The sequence below is a fragment of the Hippoglossus hippoglossus genome, chromosome 8, assembly GCF_009819705.1.
Source record: "Hippoglossus hippoglossus isolate fHipHip1 chromosome 8, fHipHip1.pri, whole genome shotgun sequence".
Lineage (NCBI taxonomy): Eukaryota > Metazoa > Chordata > Actinopteri > Pleuronectiformes > Pleuronectidae > Hippoglossus > Hippoglossus hippoglossus.
Genome location: NC_047158.1, coordinates 11,564,209 through 11,587,692, shown reverse-complemented (window position 1 = coordinate 11,587,692; position 23,484 = coordinate 11,564,209). Strand labels below are relative to the sequence as shown.

The window sequence follows — 23,484 nt, the reverse complement described above, 5'->3', positions numbered from 1 at the left end:
AAGCAATGTCACCATGTTCAGATCTCTGGAGATAATTTTTTTTTTGTCGTAACCGATGGGAATTATGGCCCAGAATGATGACAACAGGATTGATGTAATAAAAAACTGGATATCGCCTTTATTTAAATGAGTTTCAATTGTGATATTGCTCTGAACAGGTTGAGTGGAGACTGTGAACCGTCTGTTGGTGTGAGTGTGAGTGTGAATGGTCTCTGGATGTTGGCCCTGTGATGCACTGGTGACCTGTCCAGGGTGTACTTCACCTATGGCCAGCTGGGATTAGCTGGATGGATGGATGGATGGAAATAGCTTAAAAACTCACCCACACACTCCCTCAGCTCTTTGGTGCATCAGTCCATCCAAGGGTCAAAGCTTTAAACACGGAGACAAAGGAGGATTTGGGTTTAAGATGGCGGCAGTTTGAAAACTGATGTAATTCTTTTAACTTTGAAAGATAACCAATAATTAAACTCATATAATAATAATCAGTGATGTGCGGTGGTGGAGAGAGCTCCATCTTTTTCTATTTGCATGTGTTTTCTTAATTTGCAGTGCGTTGAACTCTCTCAGCCACCGTAGTGGTGGGATGTTATTAAGTACATTTACTCTGTCAAGGTACTGAAGTACATTTTTCATGTATCTGTACTTTACTTAAGTTGATACTTTTCACTTTTACTCCCGTAAATATAGCTGCAAATATCTGTACCACTACATTTTTTTACAAACCATATAACATGTCCCTGTTTTTGTTGTTTTTTAAAGGTGATCAATAACAATATGGGAGCTCGTCTATTGATCCAATCAGAGCTGGCAGGTAACATTGGACCCTCCCTCCTGCAGCAGCAGCATCACTGGTGGAGAATAGGCAATGAGAGTACTGACTTTTACTCAAATATAAAAGTTAGCGGGGTTCTTTAACTTGTGTACATTTTTGTCTATTTATTTGTGCTGTTACTTAAAGGTTGAGTAATTCCCCTCAAAAATCCAGGCCTAAAAAATCCAGGCCTCTAACTCTTGACGTAAAACCAAACATGCACATTTTGAGTCTTTAAATCTCCTCAAAAAGGAATCTGAAAGTCATTGACAATCAAGTCCGGAGCTGTGACATCTGCTTGTTTTGTGTTGGGAAATACAACACACACACACACACACATACACTGTTCTCTTCCTCTTGACTCCCTCTCCTTCCTGCTGTGGTGATCAAAGTGTCTCTGCAGTGCTGTGTGACAGAGAGGAAGCTCTGTGGGAGAGTGCAGAGGGGGAGCCTGGTGGTTGTTGGGGGTGAGGTGAGGGGTGAGGTGAGGGGTGAGGAGATGAGGCCTGAGGAACACACTGTCCCCTCCTGGCTGCGAATATTAAGAGAGCTGCGAATATTAATCTCTCTCTCTCTCTCTCTCTCTCTGCAAGGTTACATAACCTCGCATCACACTGACCAATGACCTTTCTCTGACTTTACTGGATGACTTTCTGGGACAGAGAAGCCCGCGCCCATGGGAGCTGTGCGAGGGAGGTGTCACCTGAAGCCGCTGAAACAAAACCTTAAGTGGCTGGTGCCGAAGCGGCAGCGTTTGACGTTCGCTCTCTGAGGATCACTGCTCCGGAAGCAAAATGCAACCTGAAATGTGTGCACAGGAATGTTTATCTTTCTCCTGTGCATGCAAACACAGAATGTGCATGTCTGTGTGTGTGTGTGTGTGTGTGTGTGTGTGTGTGTGTGTGTGTGTGTGTGTGTGTGTGTGTGTGTGTGTGTGTGTCTCCTGTGCATGCAAACACAGAATGTGCATGTCTGTGTGTGTGTGTTGTGTGTGTGTGTGTGTCTCCTGTGCATGCAAACACAGAATGTGCATGTCTGTGTGTGTGTGTGTGTGTGTGTGTGTGTGTGTGTGTGTGTGTGTGTGTGTGTGTGTGTGTGTGTGGAGGATGAGGATGAGGCCTGTTGTTTGTGCTGACCAGAGAACAGTTGCTGACTGCGCTCACCCCAGGTTATTTGTGGGTCATGCAGAGTTGAGAGCTATAAGCATGTTTACCCAACTGAAGAAGGAAAAAAAAAATCATTGTCTGAAATGACACATTCACATCTCCCGCACTGCTGATACAAGCAGCTCGAAGCTTCATCATGTCCTGCATGGAATAAGAATAAACGAGTGGCTGCTGTTTGACAAATCATCTGCAGCTTTTAAATCCAGCTCTGAATAGAGGGCAGTTTAAAGAACGAGATAAAGAGGAGAAACACAAGTGGGCTGGAGCTCACAAAGTGCTCTAGGATGCGTGAAGCTTAATGGAGCGCCGTGCTCTGCCCTCTGGTGGTGTGACAGGAGACGAGGGCGCAGTGCCTCTTTCAGCTCAGGGAACGCTGTGTCCGTAAACGGGCCCTGAATACTGATGCCACAGTGCAGGGGTGCAGGAGCTGCAGTCTGGCAGGCCCGAGACAAACGCTCAGATTCCCTGTCCTCCACCAGCTGAGGAGGACGACGGATTCTCTGTGAGACCCTGGAGCTTCAGTCAGCAGTGTGTGTGATACAGATGGTGATTTCTCACACTCAAAAAAAACATCAGGAGGAATTAAAGACGTGTCTCCTTGGTCATGTCCACCTGTTTACACCTTAACTGCTCCTGAGAATAAAATCTAAAAAAGTCAATTGATTTCCAAACCCTCTTGTTGAGATTCTGGCAAAAAGAGCAAGGATCAAAAATACAAGGTCCTGACGTTGAAGCCGTTCATCGGTGCAACACAGAAAACATATAAATCCAACATCTTCCACAGCTCCTCCACCCTGCAGCAACCTGTGGTGCATTTAATGTCACCCTGTAAAAACAAAAGACTTCCACCGGGGCTCTGAGTACTCATTATGTTCATTGCATCACTGAATCTGAACATTGTATCATTGATTGATCAATGAATCATCGGAATAATAACAAGCAAGAGCTTCCCAAAGCCGAATGTGACATCTTCAAAATGCTTCGTTTCAAAATCAAAGACGATATAAAGCAGATAAGAGCTGCGAATCCACTTTGGTGTTTTTTCCTTGACTCTAAAGCTCCTAAAAACTTCACATTTTCAGTATTTCTCTATGGCCGTAAATATGAATGATTGGTGAAAATCATTTGGCCAAGAACATCTCCATATCACAGATGACTTAATCTGGATCTGATTTGATTGACAGCGGCCTGCTTATGTCAGCAGACAACCACACAACATCCTGCGTCCTGATTGCAAGTAAGTGTGTGACGTCACTGTGACAAAGGTCAAGACAACAATGATAAAAACACACAAATACAAATATCTCAGAAGGTGTATCTGAAACTTTGTACTCTCGTGGGAGTCCTTTGCTCAGATTAAGGAGATGATTGAGAGAACTTTGATTATTGATTGATTAACAGAAAGTAATCATTTCAGATCCAAATTCCACACAGACTGTGGTTAGGCCCTCAGATAGTCACTGCAGGAGCGGCCTCCGTCCTGAGTAATAATGGTCCTACATGTGTGGCCGTCTCTTCCGACAGGCCGTCCTCCTGTCGGACAGCTCGACGCAGCAGCAGCACGGCCCAGCCACTTCCCTCGCTCTGCAGGACGGCCTGCCACTGACTCGGTGCCAGGACACGCACCAACGCACAGATGCACACACACCTACGTACGTGTGCAAGCAACAGCACACACTCTCACACTCTCACATAAATCAAACGCTTGGCCCTCCTCTCTGCCGTCCCAGCATGCACCCCGGTTACCTGGCTGCTGTCCCACCAGCAGCAGCTGCTATACTCAGGACTGGAGGTTCCACTGCATGATTGCGCATGCACACACACACACACACCTACACAAATGCAGTTATTAAGTAGAGGCAGACACACTACTCGCTTCATTCACTCATATCTCTGAGGGGAACTCATTTTAAATGATGAAAGACTGAACTAATCAAATCAGAGGTTACTTATCATGGATGAGTTACTGAATGGATCTACTGGGTGCAGGTTCAGAGACCCTCCCACCGAACCGCTCTATGAGTGACAGCTATTCTAGTTGGTCAAGCAAACATGCACAAAAACACAAACTAGCCAATGACCAAAGACAAGGAAAATGACTACAGGCACAACATGGCCACCATATGATACAAAAAATGGCACACAAAACAACCATAGTCGTGCAAAAACAGAGAAACACAAAATGATCTGGAAATGACGCTGAACAGCTGCAGGTACAGGACTGCAAAGTGATGCAAAAAAGGCACAGAAAGAAAAAAAAAACCCAAAAGAGATGCAAAATGAGTACAAGGAGCAGCAGAACGACCATAAGACTGATATATATGACACAAAATCACCACAGTGATTCTACATTAGTTTGTGTCTCTCTGGTTGTCTTGCTCTCTCACTGAAAGGTGTGGGTTTGAATGCTCGTCTCTGTCCGACAGAGCATCGTCTCATCTGTCCAGGGCAGCAGGAGATTTGAGTAATACGTATTTATATTTCCATTTATTGATATTACATCATATTAGAATATTTATTTAAGTTTATTTGGCATTCATTCATTTATTATAGTGAATAATTGCTGTTTACATACTGTTTATCATTTACAAGAATCAAAGCTTTAAATTTGAGTCTTGACACATTTTTGCTTCCCATTCTTCCCCTCGCCTCCCGCTGCTCCACTCCTCCTGCCCTGACCTCGTTGAGATGATGGAGGAGGGAACTAATGGTGCGTAATGGCTCGGACGAGAAGTGCAGGGATGCTGTTTGAGCAGATGCACGGGGTCATGAAGACGATGCCTACTGGGAAACCGGACCTCACCTGACGGACAGGGGGAGCAATTAATGGCAGATTTCTGGACCGTTAACAGTAACATCTAGCGGGGGGGGGGGGGGTCTCCGTCTGTGCAGCAGCAGGGCAGGGGTCACAGCCTCTGGAGGTTATTACATAACAGCAGGCCCATCTCCACGACTGTCCCCTGGACACAGTGACACAGGGCATCACCCCTGCTTCCTCCTCCTGCTGCTTCCACACATGGACAACAGAGACACAAAACCACCATAAACAAACACAAAATGAACACAGTCATTCAAAACCACCACACAGAGACACGAAACTGACACAAAATGGCCACAGTCATGTGAATTGACCACAGAGAGAAATTGACACAAAATGAATACAAACTGATGAAAAATGACCATACAATAACAGAGACACAAAATTACCACAAACAGATGGAAGAATGACCACAAACAGATGGAATCCAACCACAAGATGACCACAAAGACATAAAACCACCCAAAACTGATCTAAGATGTGATGTCAAATGACCATAGAATTACCACAAAGACACAAACCAACAAAAAAAAAAGCAAACTGGCAACAAACTGATGCACAGGGCAGTTTTTTGTGTCTTTTTAGGGCTCAGTTCACCATCAGTGTCCTTCAGAGATTACTTTCTCTTCGCTGTAGAACTGCTTTGGTAGAGAAAATGTCAAAATGTTGAAACGCTGCCGTCCTTCAACCCGCTGCACTGCAGGTTAATGGAAGGAAGGTGGGACCTTGAAAATCCGTACAGGAAATCCACATTTCTGCTAAAAGCGCTGAATATTAAGCAGAGACGTCTCACAGAGGAGTTTTCAGCAGGACGTCTAAGTGGCCTGCAGATCTCTCCCAGGGTCTCCCTCATTACCTGCTGAAGTGCAGCCTTTAGTTGTGGCAGTGATGAGTCAGAATGGATGATGTTGGGCCTTAATTACCACTCGGTGACTGCTGCACTTCTGATGTCAGCTGAATACAGGCTCCACAGCTCAAGGACACATATAGCCTTGTTAAAACATGCAGCGTTAGCTCAACTGAGCGTCCGTCCATCAGTTCTGCATAGGTGGCTGCTCTCGCCACAGCTGACGCCGACCTTTTGAGCCTGAGCACGGAGGCCTGGGCTCACGAACTAAACACATTTACTCAAATTCAAAACTACGTCCATAGTTTCCTCTGTATCAAATCAAATGTTAGAGATTTAAATACTTTACAGAAAGTAACTCAGATGTATGGAACAATAAAAGATTTTGAGAAAAGAATAAAAGATTGTTTGTAAACTAATGTTTATCTGAAGATTGACTGTGTGGTCATTTTGTGGTTGTTTTACATTAGTTTGTGGTACTGTTATTTATGATCATTTTCTTTTAAATCAGAGAACTCAAAATTATACACAAACTTCTTGTGCCAGTGGTAGGCTTAGTTATTAAAGATATGACAATAAAAAAAACACATTTGTTAAAGAAATGTCAAACAGGATTAGTTTCTGTAGCGCCTTTTGTACACATCTTTGTTGATGTAGAATTTTCCTCAATAATAAAATCTGTTGCATGAAGCTGTATCTATCAGTTCGACATATATATTTATGTGCGAGTTGCCCGTTATAATTGTTGACCTTTATGACATATTGAAAAATATATTTTGGTAAAGATATTGATTATATCAATTTCTTTCTTGCTAAAATATACTAATGCTTCAAGGTTCTCAAATGAAGATGCTTTGCTGCCTTCTTATTTTAAACCAGTTGATTAAAAAAAACGAGCTATTTGAAGACATGGCTAAGGGAATGAGCATCTTACTGTATTTTTAAAACTGACTTAAAAATAAATAATCCTATTGTAGTAGTTTGGTAGCAGCCCTTGCAGCAGAAATTAGCTTAACCATCTACTGATGAAGTTTTTACACAACTTTCTACCAACACTTAAAAGAGTAGTTTAAAGGTCTGCCAGTTTTGTGTCACCAAGTTGTTTTGTCAAGCTGTCACCAGCCCCAGGTTTATGAGATGTTTTCATGCATCACATTCAACCTGATACCAAGTCAGACTGGTGTCAACAGCTGAGTAGATTCATCCCATCTCTGTATTCAGTCAACTTGCTAACAAAATACAAACACGACATATCTTTTGTTTTTTTATTAAATAACTGCACAATATTGATGTTGACAGTTAATGCAGCAGAGACACTGAACTTTAAGCAGTCTCCTCCTTGGTGACTCGGTCCTTCTTGAGTGGTCCCTGTTGAGAAGAGAAACATGATCAGCTGTGGGTAAACAACAAACAGCTACTGAAGTCTGTGCGCTGGCTCAGAGAAGCCAATGTCTCCAGAGAGTGAACAGGGAGTAAGCACAAAGGAACGCTGCTCCCCTGCCTCAATGGAGATCACTATTGCACTGGAATGGAACCAGAGTTCATACTGAAGATGAACCAGATTACGATCAGTGCGGGGCACAGAAGCCCCGACAGTTTAGCAGCTGCCATTTTATTATAGTTACACAAGTAACATTCCATTTGAGGATGAATTTGAAAAAACAAACAGGTTCTTACCATGAACACCTTCTTCTCCTCCAATGTCTAGAACTTGACCAAACTTGGAAGTGGTGTCGATAAACTTGAGGTCAATCTTCTCCAAAGCACGACGGCTGGTCTGCACCAGCAGACTGCAAACAAGGAAACAATGTTTGTACATTTTCTAAAATCTCACATTAAAAGATTAACATTACTACAAATTGCTTTGAATTACTCACCTTGCGCAGTCAGCACCCTTTTCTTGGTCCCCACAACACAACCCTTCACCATGACAAAGTTGTTGGTCACATCTCCGTAGTGAACAAAACCACCCTTTATAAAACATTAAAAAAAATAACAATTAGTGAGCTACATCTGCATCAATGTAGGATGTGTTAACCATTTACACATTGCTGCAAGAACATCACTTACCAGGGGGTTGATGCTCGTTGGACAGATCGTACTCTGTAGAGGCGTTGTTCTTCACCAGCTTTCCATCCTTGGTGTGGTAGCCCTGGCCAATCTTGTAGATCTCTGTATGGTGGTGCAGCTACTGATGAAGTTTTTACACAACTTTCTACCAACACTTAAAAGATCAGCATTGCACAGTATCTTTACTTAAAGCTACTACAGGTGTTGTAACAAGCCTTAAAATGATAACGAAGGCATTTCATGTTGGGATCAATTTAGGATGTGACTGAGGTGTCACATAATCTCCACCAATTTTAACTAAGCAGCTACTCTGCAAATTAATGGCAACTAAACCATAAAATATGCAGCTAAAATGAACTTAACTGACAGATACCAAAATCTATCACTCTGTATAAATCTTTTATTTACATATTATATACAAGGTACAGTATATATACACAAGACATTTAGAAAATCATGTCTGTAGTTTAAAGGTCTGCCAGTTTTGTGTCACCAAGTTGTTTTGTCAAGCTGTCACCAGCCCCAGGTTTATGAGATGTTTTCATGCATCACATTCAACCTGATACCAAGTCAGACTGGTGTCAACAGCTGAGTAGATTCATCCCATCTCTGTATTCAGTCAATTTGCTAACAAAATACAAACACACGACATATCTTTTGTTTTTTTATTAAATAACTGCACAACATTGATGTTGACAGTTAATGCAGCAGAGACACTGAACTTTAAGCAGTCTCCTCCTTGGTGACTCGGTCCTTCTTGAGTGGTCCCTGTTGAGAAGAGAAACATGATCAGCTGTGGGTAAACAACAAACAGCTACTGAAGTCTGTGTGCTGGCTCAGAGAAGCCAATGTCTCCAGAGAGTGAACAGGGAGTAAGCACAAAGGAACGCTGCTCCCCTGCCTCAATGGAGATCACTATTGCACTGGAATGGAACCAGAGTTCATACTGAAGATGAACTAGATTACGATCAGTGCGGGGCACAGAAGCCCCGACAGTTTAGCGGCTGCCATTTTATTACAGTTACACAAGTAACATTCCATTGGAGGATGAATTTGAAAAAACAAACCGGTTCTTACCATGAACACCTTCTTCTCCTCCAATGTCTGGAAGCGACCATGACCAAACTTGGAAGTGGTGTCGATAAACTTGAGGTCAATCTTCTCCAAAGCACGACGGCTGGTCTGCACCAGCAGAGACTGCAAACAAGATAACAATGTTTGTACATTTTCTAAAATCTCATATTAAAAGATTAACATTACCACTACAAATTGATGTGAATTACTCACCTTGCGCAGAGTCAGCACCCTTTTCTTGGTCCCCACAACACAACCCTTCACCATGACAAAGTCGTTGGTCACATCTCCGTAGTGAACAAAACCACCCTTTATAAAAAATAAAAAAAAGTACAGTTAGTGAGCTACATCTGCGTCAATGTAGAATGTGTTAACCATTTACACATTGCTGCAAGAACATCACTTACCAGGGGGTTGATGCTCTTGTTGGACAGATCGTACTCTGTAGAGGCGTTGTTCTTAACCAGCTTTCCATCCTTGGTGTGGTAGCCCTGGCCAATCTTGTAGATCTTCTTGTTGATCTCTGTACGGTGGTGGTAACCCTTCTGACCAGCACGGGCCACAGAGAAAGCCACACGGGCAGGATGCCAAGCACCAATACAGGCCACCTTACGCAGACCACGATGAGTCTTACGAGGAAGCTTCTTTGTGTGCCAACGGCTGGTGACACCTTTAAGACAAGACACATCAGTTAGTCAATACAAGTTCTTTATCAGAAGGTAAACGTGAATAGGTTAAGAAATCAAATTTTCAATCTGTTCTTTACCCTTGTATCCGTGACCCTTTGTGATACCAATCACGTCGATCATCTCGTCCTGGGTGAAGACAGTGTTGACGGGCACGGCCTGCTCCAGCTTCTCACGGGCCCAGTCCACTTTATCAGCGATGGTGCCACCGTTGAGCTGCACCTCCATGAGGTGAGACTTCTTCTGTCTGATGGGCAGCAGACGCATCTGCACAGTAAACAAACACGTAAGAAGATTGAAATCGGCATCTTCAAAACATGACAGTTGTGTGATAGCCGTGTGGTCTCAGAAGGAAGGCAGCATGGAAAATATCCTCATATGTGTCGGGCGCCATGCCTGACGCAAAATCCGTGGTCTCATCACTGACAAGCAACAACAATCTAAATTAGCTACCAATAGAGAAAGCAAACATTCTAACCTGTGTGTGGGCAATGATGCGGACGACCTGGCAGTACTTCTTCATGGTGGAAAAGTCCTTCTCAAGCTGCTTCTTTCCCTCATCATCCTGCCATTTCTTGCAGTATTTGGTGAAAGCCTTCTTCTTAGACTTGTACCTGAGAGATCACAGCGTGGCAGGAGAGAGGACACATGGGTTGGCACAGGTCCCTCATAACCCCTAAGGGTCAGCGGAAGAACACTGTCCATAGCTGCTCGCCCCTTCCCCCCCCGGTGGAGGAGGGTGGGCTAGATCAGCTTGAGGATTTCAGCTCATGGCACAGTTTCTAAGAAGCACTTTCCACTGGCCAGAGGAGCCCGGAGCTCATCAGGGACCGAGGCACCTGAGCGGAGCTGCCACAGGGGCCACCGTAGTGTTAGACTCGCTCAGTGAAAACAGGTCATTTTAATTTCCACTGGGCAACTAACATCTGCTTCAAAAAATTAGAAAACCAACATGTAAGCTCACCAGTTCTTGTAGAACCGACGCTTGCACTCATCGCTGACATGCTCTGCGAAGATGGTCTTGAAGGAACGCAGGCCGCGGGGAGTGTTGACGTAGCCAACGACTCCAACCACGATCATGGGAGGAGTCTCCAGAATGGTCACAGCCTCCACCACTTCCTTCTTGTTCACCTCTGCAAGGAAAATATACATTTAGTTTGCATTCCAAGATCTTTGCACATCCATCAACTGCACCCACTGACTCTTCATGGTATTGACTGCGCTCAGTGCTCGACATTCATCAAGGGTTGAACCCATTATGTCCGCCCGTCGAGTGAATCATCATAGGCAGAACAACCATTTCCTGACAAACTGACCCATTAAAGCAGGGTTTACATTAAAAAGTAATAAAAAAGTCTGATAAAGCAAACTGCTGCAAAAGGTCTATAAGCACCCTCGTGCCACAAATCAACAAGGTTAATATAGGGCTTGGTTACAATTATGATACGAGTACAAAAGTTAAATGTCATGATCTTTACAATACATGTGCATGCGGTATAGGATTTGTAAAATATATGTATCATTCTCTGCTCAGAGTTAAACACAACCTTCACTTAGGAATAAACTTTAAGGGGAAAAAATGCTTATTTAAATACTTAATGACATCAATCGTGAAGTTAGTTTTAATCTTAATATAAAATTGGGCCATACCGCCCAGTTCAGGGTTTTATAATAGGTGCGGTCCCACTCACTTGATCCTGGCCTGTCGACCTCGCGGACGATGTGGGTCATGCCGGCCTTGTAGCCCAGGAAGGCGGTCAGGTGCACGGGCTTGCTGGCGTCATCCTTGGGGAAGCTCTTGGCCTTACCGCGGTGGCGGCGACTCCTCTTGCGGGGCAGGAAGCCCAGAGACCCGTGGCGTGGAGCCGAAAACTTTCGGTGGGACTGTGGAGGGAAGACACAGTCAGACGATCCATGATGGTGAAATGCGAGAGACTTTATTTAAACTTTAAATGAATGATAGTGTAAACTACAGCTAATGACAGCCTAGCATTTACCACGATGTTAGCATGGTTAGCTTATCTGAATCAGCACTGTCACCGAGCTCAATATAAAACACTAACTCCATGACATGTTCGATCGTAGTGTTTATTCAGTTTAAATAAATGCAAAGGGGTTAAAACGAGTCAGTTAAAAAAAAGCTCTTAGAAGAGGCGAACGTGAAGCAGCCATTTTGGCCGGCGTTGCTTTCAACGCATTCAAACTTCCACTTGAGATTTTAAAAGATTTAAGAAATAATGAGAAAAGGAAAATAAAGAGCAAACATCTAAACTGTGCAGATGAGTGAGATGAATTACAAACAGCGGATGGTTGAGATAACCAGAGATTCTGTCTGAGTGCACAGAGAAGAGCCGACTCACCATGTTGTCACCGGTCCGATTTCAAAGAGGACTGAGAATGGGCCGACCACCAATTTATAGCCCCGCAAATATCGCGAGACTGTCCTCAGCCGCAAGTATCGCGATACTACCCTCAGAGAGATCCCGCCCCCACAGTTCACCCTATAGGTGCATTACACTCAGCAGCCGCTAGATGCCGCAGTTTCAGTTTATACATAGACTGTAGATTTTATAATATATAACATTATAATTAATCTGAAGTTAAATGATTAAACAAAGTACTGTATGTGTTTTGAATACATTTCTGACTAGTGGAAACAACATGAACTTTATTTTTTCTTCGGTTTTACTCCATTTAAACTACAGTCCTCCGCTCCCTTCACTGGTTACCAGTGGCTGCCCGTATCCGTTTCAAAACATTAGTACTTGCGTACCGTGCTGCGAACGGATCGGGTCCAAACGGTGGAACGAGCTCCCCAATGACATCAGGACAGCAGAAGGTCTACACATCTTCCACCGCAGACTAAAGACACATCTCTTCCGACTATACCTTGAATAAAAGTTTAAACTAACAATTTAGTAGCACTTAAATGGCACTTACTTATAGCACTTTGTAGTTTGGCTTTCTTGAAGAAATAGTACTTTCTTGATTCTTGTTGTTCTGGGTTTGTACCCTCATGGTTGAACGCACTTATTGTAAGTCGCTTTGGATAAAAGCGTCAGCTAAATGAAATGTAATGTAATGTACAACTTTATTATCCAGTGAAACTTAATATTTAATTCACATAAGGAAATTTACCTCTTTGGTTGTTGTTTATTTTCATATCCTATATTAATCTCATCCTCTTAAATATAAACTAATAAAAAAAGCCCTTCAAAAATAAATCACAGTAGAAGGTGAACAAGCCGTATCAACATTTATTACAATTTTAGTCATGACAATAACAAAAAAAACTAAAGCTAAACAATTACACCTTTTAGGTTAAGGCAGCAATATTTTGTTTTATGTCCAGTGTTCTAACATGTTTTAGATAGGTATTCATTTACCTGAATATCAACAGGTGGAAGTTTGAATTTCCTTTGTTTTAGTTTTTTTAAATCATTATCTAAAAAGAAAAGTATGTATGTCTTTTGGGAGGTTGGCTGCAGTTCCTTTAACGTGTGTGTTGTATAGTCATTATGTTATTTAATAGCATAATATACATAACCCATGCACCAATTAAAACATATCACCAGACCCCCACCAGGCCTCCTTGTGCGTCTCCAGGTATGAGAACAAAGAGGGGCACATTCAACAGACATGGAAAGCCAACCTGAAGTTAATGATCATTGATTCGTATCACAGCTCTTGTGTTGCAAATGTAAAGTGCTGTAAATGGTTACATTTACCCAGCACACAAAACTGATTTGTCACTCATCTACTCAGCAGATGGTCATAAATGTCCTGTTTCATTGCTACAGGAATGCAGTGATGCAGGAAGAGAATGGGTTGCCATTTTATTATCCAGCTTCTGTACTTAATGCAGTTGTACACACCATGCAGTTTCTCAGGAGATGCAGAATACAGGTATGAGAAAATTTTCCTCGCACTCATGCTACAGTGCTGATGCAGTTGAAGTCTTTAAGAGGGTTTGGATTTTCCCACGCAGCAATAAACCTTACACAACTCATCGAGGACGACGGCGACGCCACTGCTCACTCACCAAGCCTCTTAATCATTGTTTGAAAATGTACACCAACGTTTGATTTGTGTCACACACAGAAAAACAGAAAAAGAACATTCTCTTTTCAAAGATGCCTGTAAAAGGTTTACTCAAATCGTCCACACATATAAAGTCAACTCTGAGTGTCCCTCCTGGTCCCGGCTTGTAGAATATCAGATTTGCAGGTAGAGACACCTCCGAAGTCCAAACCCACCCTTTCCTCCCTTCGTCTACGGAGGTTTTGTCCCCTGTGTCCTCATGATAATGTCTGCATGTGCTTCTGCCGCTGAGAAACACCCAGCTCTGCACAGACAACCTTCAGGATGCCAGGCGCTCCTGATCAAGGTTCATCTCGTGGAAGAAGGTCTTTCCAAACTCATAGGTGCTTATCATGATCGCACAGGCTGGGGCCACTTTGATCACCCTGGGCATGAAACCTGGGGAAAATTCAAATGTTTTCACTTCTGGGCAGAGCTTAAGGTTGCATTTCTACTTCACATAACAAGACAGCATTAAGTGTTTACCTGCAAAAAGCCCCCTGTAGCCCACCTCAACCCATATTTTCTTCATCATGTGCCACGTGGACGAAGTTTTCGTCAAGGGACCTAGAAGAATTGGGAATTAGATATTGTTTAAAAAACTCGGCATTGCATATAAATTAGATAAATCTCAAACCAGAAGTCAGCATGCATGAGCACACACCTCCTAGAGTATCCATCTCTCCCAGTTGGATCTGTCTGCGAGTCTTCACCACGTCAAAAGGCAGTGTGAGGATCCCAGCGATCTAAACACCATGACAGAAACAAGTGGGTCACGTCCAGGACAGAGAATGCAATTAAAGATCATAGACTGTAAATAAAGATGGACGACGTATCTAAACTTCTTCCCAAGAAACAGGACTACTTCAAAAAACGACCTAATATGACAGAAATCATTTATGAGAAAAATTTGTTTAACATGTACTTTGACTCTTGGTCCATCTCCCATCTCCTAACGTAGAGGAGACAGGGCTTATGTGTTATACTGTAGCCAGCCACCAGGGGATGATCAAGACGCTTTGGCTTCACTTTTGCGGACTTTAAATACAGTCTATGGTCCCGGACAGTAGACAGACTAGTTACATGTCATCAGAATAACTTTTCATTTGAGTTGCTCAAATGTTGCTCAAGGAAAACCAGGCTCTGTGAGAGTGGGTCAAACACTGGCCTGAATCTCTCAGCGTCTCCGTCAAGGTACTTGTTGTCTGACTGTGCTATCAGATGTTTGTTGTATTAAAGTGAGTCTGATGGATTATACGAGTACAGTCGACTGTCGTCAGCCGTTCAAAGAGAACATCAAGCTACATTTTACTTTACTCTTTCTCGCTTTAAGTTCAAGCAGAAGATGCATTTGATTACCACCAGTTTTCATTTGAAATAATCAGGACAGCATCAACAGGTAAGTGCTGCAGCAGTGTTCATGTACTCACAGCTCCAGAGACAGCTCCTGCAGTAAAGCTGATGGGGAAGTTGGCCTGAGACCTTCCAGACTGTTCACATAACTGGACCTTCAACAGTTCATAGTTAAACCAATACAAGCCTGCAAGGACACAAAAACAGGCATGGTGTGTTTGCTTATTATATCACAGTCATTTTAACACTTCTCAAGTCACCAGTTCTGTGACTTTCTCTTGTGCTCTTCCCGCAGAGTCTGCCATTTTTACCGCTGCAAAGGAGTTTATGTTTTTTATTGCTGTTTGTCTTTTAGCAAAAGTATATGAGAGAAGGTGTTTTTCTAAAGTTTTGTGAATTTCTAAAGAAATAACAGATCTTGATGAAAAAAAATCAGAACTATGTAGTGTACTAATGTTTATCAAAAGGTCAAAATGTGGCGAGATTCAGATAATGATCTGAATTTTGTTCTTTATTCAGTTACTGTACATACAACAAAAAGAGCAGGAGCCTGCAACGTCCACCAGTGTGTAGTTAAGATTATGAATGTTGAAAATGTCTTTGTGCATGGTTCATATATCTGATCTCAATACATGTATATGCAATATGATGATAAAGTGGCCGATCATCGGTATGCGCTCTCCGAGTGCCTGCTAAAGGGGATTTGCTGTGGAAATTTTCCTTAAACAAAGAGAGTTTTCTGAATAATGACCGGATGGATGAATGAATGCAGGAAGGTAGTGCAGAAAGTATAAAGAGTGTAACAGATGTCTTCTTTCCTAACCTACAAGTTTAGAAGAAAAAATTATAAAATATCTGGAAGAAGACAACATTTTATTGCAAAAATGTTTAATTATTACCTCTGCCAAAGATGATCTGTTTTAGCCCTTGACTGTTGGTGTGTTTGTTTTTTTAACTGGATTACACAAAAACTAAAAAAATCTATGGTAGGATCGGACATGGGACCTGAAAAAAACCTTTTAAAACATTGTGTGCATTTATCTGTGTTCTGAAGAAGGGATGGTCGCATGGAGCAGCAGAGGACTGAAACATGCTGCAGGAGTCAAGATAAACCCACAGATGAGATTTTACAGTCGTATTTCAACTCAATGCCACGTTAAGATTCCCACAGATGATTACTGTCTATTGGACTGTGTGTTGTGTTGTGGTGCTGCTCTCACCTGAGAAAGGGACATCTCTTAGAATGGTGGGTCCCCAGCCCCTCCACAGAGACAGCAGGCCGTCCTGGGCCACAGCAGAGCGGATACACGCTCGCAGCTCGCTGTAGGGCTGCCGACGGGACTGCATCTTAGTCCTGATCAGCTCCAGAGGACTGATGACCGTCACAGCCCCCACTACGACCGACACACACACACACAAACAAACAAACGTTGCAAGTCAAGACAATGCAAGCATCTTGAAAAGCATCCAAATCAGTTTCCTATAAAAGAAGACTGAGTAATAGCCTCAAATTTAATCAATGCAGTTCTTGAATATTTTTCATTTTCTTTATATGAAACTCCATGAATTCTGCCTGAACACTGCGAACACATTACAGTTTCCCCGTCTGTGTTTGTCTGTGGTTTCATGCGCTTACATCTGGCCAGACCACCAGCAACGAGAGGAACATGGCTGCCCTGAAAACCCAGACCGAATGTCAGGAAGTGTCGCAGCTGGTCGTAGCAGGTGAAGTAGATGACAGTGGCAGGTACCGCCATAACACTACAAACACACCCACAACAAAACAAGCATTTAATATCCAGTAATAACAAGGAAAATTATCTTTAATCATCTACCAGAGTCCAAAAATCAGGTCAGTGTTGGGGTCACCAAATAATTTAGTGAGTATTTGAATTTCTTGATGACAGACTACAAGCTTACAGTGTTGGTGGTAGTCCACTCCACAAAGACCTGAGTCCTTCATGTCGACTGATTTTCACAAAAGCATCCTGTGGCACAAACAAACACAATGAAATGTCAGTTTATTTTGAGGAGGACAAATCAAAAAAGTGAAGCAGCCACATTACCAGTACTCACTAAAGTTCCGCTGAAATGTGTCGGTGCTTTGTACCAGCTGCTGCAGCTGGTTCTATTCTGACAAATGTAGATGTGATCCATCAGTCCATTACAATACAGGAAACATTTCCCTGGGAGGCAGAAAAAACAGCAGTCAGCACATTCAAATTACCAGCAAAGTACATGACTGGGGCCTTAGCAGAATTTAGAGCCAAGCAAGAGAATCTAAAAACAAAGCCATTAATGAAAGAAGCATCTCGCAACATTAGTCTGAGCTGATTCCGTTTGCATGTTTTATAAATTGATGTAAAACATCCTGTACAGAGGAGAGAACAGGTGATTGAAAATAATACATCAGAAGGCAATGACGGCAGAGCCACTGATACAAACACAGTCTATTGACAAAACTTTCAAACAAACTCTTAAAAAGTATAATTTCAGTATGTTGTAGAAAAAGGTAGATGCTGCTGCAAAGAGCAGCTGAGAAGAGTCACCTGTGAAGGAGGGAAGAATGACGAGTATCATCCACACAAAGGAGGATCAAAAATAAAGGTTGTACTGACTATTCTTGCATTTGGTTCTTTTTATTATGGTTTGATTGGTCAAACATTTGTTTTTCAACTTGGCTTCATTCTTCTAAAGCATCAGCATAAAACAAATGAAAATATATTAATTGAAAAGGATGTGTAATTATTTAACATTTTAGTGAGGAGTGCACCCAGTTTTGTTGGATACTGTGTCTATTTTCAGTGTAGTTGGAGCTACTAAGCTGTAGATTCTGATAACCACACTTCACACTTTCATTCACGTGGATGTATGTGTTTGTTAGTCGCACGTGGTCATGAACACAGAGCTGTGCTGAAGCACTGTGTGATTTAAAGCTGTGGCGTGCTGGGACGGCAGGTCAGATACTCACACTTGGAAGGGCGGATGACGCCGCCCCACGGAGCAGACTCACAGGCTAAAGCTGTGAACGAAAACACAGAGGAGGACAGAGCATAATAAACCAGAAGGCGAAGACGAGTGTAGGGATGTTAGAAAAGCATTGAGATGTCAACAAGCAGCTGTTAAAGGCAAAGTCAGGGTTTTAAGCTAAAGTGTGATCGCGTCATACCTTGGCGGAACGGTGCCTGCTGAGCCTGCAGCCGGATCTTCACAACGTCCAGCGGCGTGACTGCAAACAAACAAATCGATTCATGTCATTTCTATGACACAAGACTCTTGACAAAAAAGCAAGTGTGTGAAATGAGAAGTAGATATTAGATTGGTCAAAAATTGACTAAGCTACTTGGATAAACCCTTGATAATAAATTCATTCAACTGGAATTACCCCACTACGGCTGTATGCCCCCACAAACCAGTGCAGTTTCCATGTACATATTTCTAGATACTTTTTATTCCAGATTGATATCAGGTCACTGGGACCTTTGTCGACTGAAACATGAATCACTTTATCTTTGAGTCCAAGTGACAACGGAGCAAAAGTTGAAGAAATTTCCTCAAGCAATCTTGAGATATCACATTTACGAGGCCAAAAACATGTTTCTTGAAGACACCGTGACCTTAAACTTTAACCACCGAAATCCGAAAATTTGAATGCGGAAAATTGACTAATCTTTTGGGTTCAGTCTGTTAGTCGGATATATTTGAAGATGTCTGCTTGGACTCAAACACTACAATATCTTATAGAGTATACTAATTGATTTATTGAGAAATAATAAAATAACCATCAGTTAGTGGGAATGGAAATACAGTAACAATCTCCGCTGTGAACAAAAATGTTTACAGACTTATTTTCTACATGACTCACCAAATAAAGATGTGAGGAGGGCTCCAGTGCCAGAGGCCACCATCTGCTGCAATGGAGAGATCGCAGCCTCTGGGCCACTGACGGCCCGGTCCCCCATCCTGCCCACCTGTCAGACCAAGAGAACCACCACAGCACGTCAGCCTGGAAAAACAGAGTCCTGTAACTGACCTGTAACTCTGTCAAACACTGATACATCAGACCTGCTCACGGCAGTCAGGACTTATTATGGTCTGCTGAATTAATCTATAGTGCTGAAATTATCATTTAATTTGACAGAACCAGAAAATGGCAGTTATTCTGAATACTAAAAATGACAATTTAAGCAACACTATGTACCTTTTACTGAGCATCTCCGCCCTGTGCAGCCACTTGTAGTGAGCTATTCAATTGGGCCCCTTTTGAAGCTGCCACTAGCAATCAATTCCACACTTCTCACAGGAGATCGTACCTGCTCCATTTTCCAAGTCGGTGAATGATCAAACTCATTTTGAAGCTGCTATATTATGGTGAAAGTTACATAGTGTATGTTAATTGATCATTTTCAGGCAAAACGACTAAATTGTGTCCTCTCCAGTGTGAGCACCTTCCGTTGCTCTTATTGTATATTTTTATTATGGCAAACATGTAGTTTCATAATTATCTAACTAGCCAGGCTAAGAATTTCCATTTTCTATGGACTTACCTTGTGGAATGAAAATGTAAATTTAAAGGGGACATAGCATGCAAATTCCACTTTGTTAGTGCTTCTACAGGTTAATGTGGGTATCTGGCATGTCTACCAACCCAAAAACTCTGGGGAAAAAACACTTGCGCGTTTTGTTATGGTTCCTCTAAGTCAGAAACGTCATGCTTGAGCGACTCGATTGCGCTTCCTGGGTTTTGTGTCGTAACAAGGAACTGGAAGTCTCCCTACATGGTCTTGGCCCACCCGTCCCCCCACACTCGTTACTTCCGGGTTTACACCGGAGGCAGCGAGGCTGCGAGGCAGTGCAGCGCCGTTCCCAAGCACGCAGCCGGGCTGTTCACACGGGACGAGCATTTCTCCGCTGGTCAGCCCGCGATTCACTCACATGTGGCATTTGTCTGGATCGTTGGGACTGGGAGGCTGCAGCAGCTGCTCGGGAGCGACCGCTCGCTCTCCCGTGCGTGAGCTGGAATTTGTGTCAGCGCCACACAGCCAGCACCGCAGTGTTCAGCGCTACTGTAACCCCCGAACCCCGACATTCAACGGGTACAACAACAAGCGGAGAAAGCAGAATCGCGGGCTGACCTTATATATACAGTCTATGGGGCTGACCAGCGCGGAGAAATGCTCGTCCCGTGTGAACAGCCAGGCGGCTGCGCGCTTGAGAACGGCGCTGCGCTGCCTCGCAGCGGTCTTCCACACTGCCAGCTGTGTGGAAGACTTCCGCAGTGTTCAGCTCTACTGTACGCCGGGTTACAGTAGTTACGCCGGGGTACAGTAGTTACGCCGGGTTACAGTAGTTACGCCGGGGTACACCGGACGCGGAAGCGCCGCTGCGAGGCAGCGCAGCGCCGTTCTCCAGCGCGCAGCTGCCTGGCTGTTCACACGGGACGAGCATTTCTCCGCGCTTGTCAGCCCGCGATTCTGCTTTCTCTGCTTGTTGTTGTACCCGTTGAATGTCGGGGTTCGGGGGTAAATGATGGTCTTCATAGTCCCCCCCACCCCTCTCTTTCTCTCTCTGTCTATCTGCTTATGTGCTTGTAGTGGATGGGCAGAGGGGGACATTTAATTATGTGATTGGGAAAATTAAAACTCCAGGACAACAGAAGGGGAATACAAAGTATGGGATGCATATTTGATAATTTATATCATATAAAATATGTAATTTATATCATTTAAAATCATGGGGGGAGAGGGGGGAGGGGGGAGCTGGCTCATTAGCATTTAAAGGAACAGGCACTCAAAACAGGTCACTCTGTGGAGGGCTGTTTTATACAGGGTAAAAAGGGTGCTGTTTTATATGATCCTTGTGGTATTTTGACCAAAGTATGTTACAGACATTTCATTAAGACCCCAAGGAACCATATCAACTTGTGGTAAAATGGGCATACAATGTCCCCTTTAATGGATTCCTCTGTGTCATAAAAGAGACTTAGAAATGTTCTACTATTAAAACGTTTGATTTGGAATAATAATGAGCTCACTTAGAATCCGTAATTAATACTGTAAATATAACCTTTATTCTTCCCTCTGATTTTTTTTCTCAAATATAATGTTTTACTAATCTATTTCTCATATATAAACAGTATCAGTGACTTTGTATGTTTTGTATTTTTTCTTTTTAATATCTTATAGGTAAGGTTTTCATATTAGCAATTACTGGTTTCTACCACACCCTAAACATACTTTTACATTTTGTTTATATATTTTGTATTGTCGTGTTGAAATTGAAAAATAACAACATTTTATACTGAAATATCTATTGGGCTTTTGGCTGGACAAAACAATAAATAAAAAAATGTCCCCATGAGGTGAGGATACTGCTAAGGGCATTTTAAGGGCTTTTTACAGATAATGATGAATTAATAACAATCTCTCATATAAACATTTAATGAAAAATAATCGTTAAGATGCAACTGTAAAAGGCAGAGCAGATGTTTCTATAAGTGACCTGGATGCATCGAGGTGGAGTTGTTATGATGGGGTCAAAGAAACATTAGGATAGCTTATCTATGAGGCGCATTTCTCCAATCTCACCACACAGCCAGCGAGAGTTTCGCCTCACGGCCCACTCCTAAAGTGAGAGAGTGGGTAGTAGCAGGCAAAAGAAAGGTAAAACAAGATATTTCTCTTAAAAAGTGGGTTTCAAGAATTTGCTACATACAAAGCTACATAAATCAATAGAAGCCAACTTTTCTGTTTTCCAACAGTTTTCCAATAGTCACCGTTCATCCCCTGAGTTGTCCTATTTCTGGACTTAATTACACTTTAGTGTGACAGCTACAGCCACTTGCCCCTCAGGGTTTGTCTGCACCATTAGCTGTTTTGCCAAGGAAGTTTCCTCTGAACTAACGACAGGAAAGCCCAAAACAAACGTGGAGGCAAATGTGTGTATTTAAAATCATAAAATGTACACTATACTACATGGTACATGGGGAGTAATCATGCAAGCTCATGTTTATTGATACTTTTATCATATTTGGTCTGACCTATCCAAATCAAAGTCAACTTGATTGTCAATTCAGCCAGTTGTACAGGACATAACTGGATTGAAATCCTGTTTCTCTCTGATCCCCAGTGTAAACATAAGTAGACAAACTTATAAGTACACAACATATTAACTACTCATTACATAGTGCAACATAGTATGCAGTCAAAAAGCACACGGTGGGTAGGATGTGAGTAGTTCGAACCGGAATAGTGCAAAAATATATTTAGAAGTTCAAAAGTACTTCATGGATGAATGGAATGTACATCCACAGAATGTAGTAAAATAGCAGTTATGATGGCAGCAGTTGTAGTATGATGGCAGCAAATTACTACAAGTGACTGGTGCATGTTTGCATCCAGCAGTATTTAAATATAATTCCTTAATTAATATAACTAAATAATCATTCAACACAAAAAAGCACAATAATGGTTGAATCCGTTAATAAAATGGATATAAATTTAAAATTATCAAAAGGAGTATCCATGATGTTCCCAGCTAGTTTTAAACAAGAATCATTTATAATTTAAAATATTATATTAAAGAAGTGAATACATTTAAATGTAAGAATTTTCAATATCTTGTCATGTCTTCTCATAGGGTTGTGTTTTTATAGGCTTTTCAACTCAATAACGCAGATATTCCATCACAAGGGCACTGAGTTGTAGTTACATGATGGATTCTTTATGAAACCATTAGCTGGCTAACATCTCTGCATAGACTAAATACATATTATTCTAACCAAGGTCGAGCAGAGGTGAAGATGTTGGATTAAGTTCAATGATCACACGCACTTAGTTACAATACTAGTGTGTGAACCGGTTATGTCCCTGTCACCCTCTGACTGAGCTTTAGCTTCGTGGCTAGCTTAGCTTCATCTTAGCATTTCGTGTTAGAGAGATAACAGCAAGCTAGCTCACGTTTCTCACCTTTACTCTAGCTGCCTGTGTCGCAGGAAACAGACGTCTTCGTCCATGACAGCTGTGTGTAGCATGACGATGCTACACCGAGGAGCTAACTCCTCCGCGAGGGACAGATGAAGAGATAAACCCAGCTTGTTTTTGTGGGGGTTGAGCGCGTGTCCGGGCTGTCTGCGCCAGACGAGATGCGCGCACACAGCACAGATCTACACAACAGCACGTTCTGCGATGGTCCTGCGTGAGTGAGGCCGAGCGGTGTTTTGTAGATCAGCGGTGAAACAGGTCCGCGCCCTGAGGCTGCTTTTACCGTTAAGGGAGAAGTTAAGGGATCATTTAGAAGATTGTAACGTAAACACCGTCTGGACCTGGTCTGACGTGGGAGAAGCAGTAAAATGTAACTCTCTGTGGAATTTTCACAAACAGACTAATGGTTCCACACGTTTCAAAATTTGTGTTCAAAGTTCAATTGATCCTTGTTGACCCGTTGACCAAGTCCAGCGGGTTGGGGTTTGATCTGGGGTTAAACAGCACTAACAATAATAACAATAATGAAAATTAGATCAAATAAAAATGACACAGCAAATAAAAAAGTGTTAAGTTTCACCATAACTTCGAAAC

At 42.5% G+C, this 23,484-nt stretch overlaps 2 protein-coding genes and 3 non-coding genes across 11 annotated transcripts; all 5 read right to left on the bottom strand.

Moving 5' to 3' along the window:
• Positions 1–6,896: 6,896 nt before the first annotated feature.
• Positions 6,897–11,936, bottom strand: rpl3 (ribosomal protein L3). Of its 2 annotated transcripts, none has more exons than XM_034592566.1 (11): positions 11,836–11,936; positions 11,167–11,359; positions 10,440–10,608; positions 9,954–10,089; positions 9,556–9,742; positions 9,197–9,459; positions 9,003–9,098; positions 8,793–8,912; positions 8,424–8,483; positions 7,323–7,353; positions 6,897–7,013 (listed from the first exon to the last, which is right to left on the bottom strand). In XM_034592566.1, the coding sequence occupies exons 1-9, from the start codon at positions 11,836–11,838 to the stop codon at positions 8,439–8,441; spliced, it is 1,212 nt and encodes a 403-aa protein (XP_034448457.1). In that variant the 5' UTR covers positions 11,839–11,936; the 3' UTR covers positions 6,897–7,013; positions 7,323–7,353; positions 8,424–8,438. The 2 variants fall into 2 exon arrangements, with proteins under 2 accessions (XP_034448457.1, XP_034448458.1); XM_034592567.1 differs by having other exon boundaries at positions 6,906–7,013; positions 7,323–7,362; positions 8,439–8,483.
• On the bottom strand, positions 7,092–7,222 carry LOC117767083. Its single transcript, XR_004614844.1, has one exon. It is a non-coding gene; the product is annotated as a small nucleolar RNA SNORA54 (small nucleolar RNA).
• LOC117767085 lies at positions 8,562–8,692 on the bottom strand. Its single transcript, XR_004614846.1, has one exon. It is a non-coding gene; the product is annotated as a small nucleolar RNA SNORA54 (small nucleolar RNA).
• LOC117767089 lies at positions 9,814–9,906 on the bottom strand. Its single transcript, XR_004614850.1, has one exon. It is a non-coding gene; the product is annotated as a small nucleolar RNA U83B (small nucleolar RNA).
• Positions 11,937–12,716: 780 nt separating the features above from the next.
• slc25a39 (solute carrier family 25 member 39) lies at positions 12,717–23,071 on the bottom strand. Of its 6 annotated transcripts, none has more exons than XM_034592561.1 (12): positions 22,876–23,070; positions 18,774–18,930; positions 18,078–18,137; positions 17,880–17,930; positions 16,985–17,094; positions 16,829–16,896; positions 16,545–16,669; positions 16,129–16,302; positions 14,986–15,095; positions 14,220–14,301; positions 14,042–14,122; positions 12,717–13,954 (listed from the first exon to the last, which is right to left on the bottom strand). In XM_034592561.1, exons 2-12 carry the CDS (start codon positions 18,868–18,870, stop codon positions 13,836–13,838), a joined length of 1,077 nt encoding a protein of 358 aa, XP_034448452.1. In that variant the 5' UTR covers positions 18,871–18,930; positions 22,876–23,070; the 3' UTR covers positions 12,717–13,835. The 6 variants fall into 6 exon arrangements, with proteins under 6 accessions (XP_034448452.1, XP_034448449.1, XP_034448450.1 ...); XM_034592558.1 differs by having other exon boundaries at positions 18,774–18,914; XM_034592559.1 differs by having other exon boundaries at positions 18,774–18,879.
• Positions 23,072–23,484: the final 413 nt, after the last annotated feature.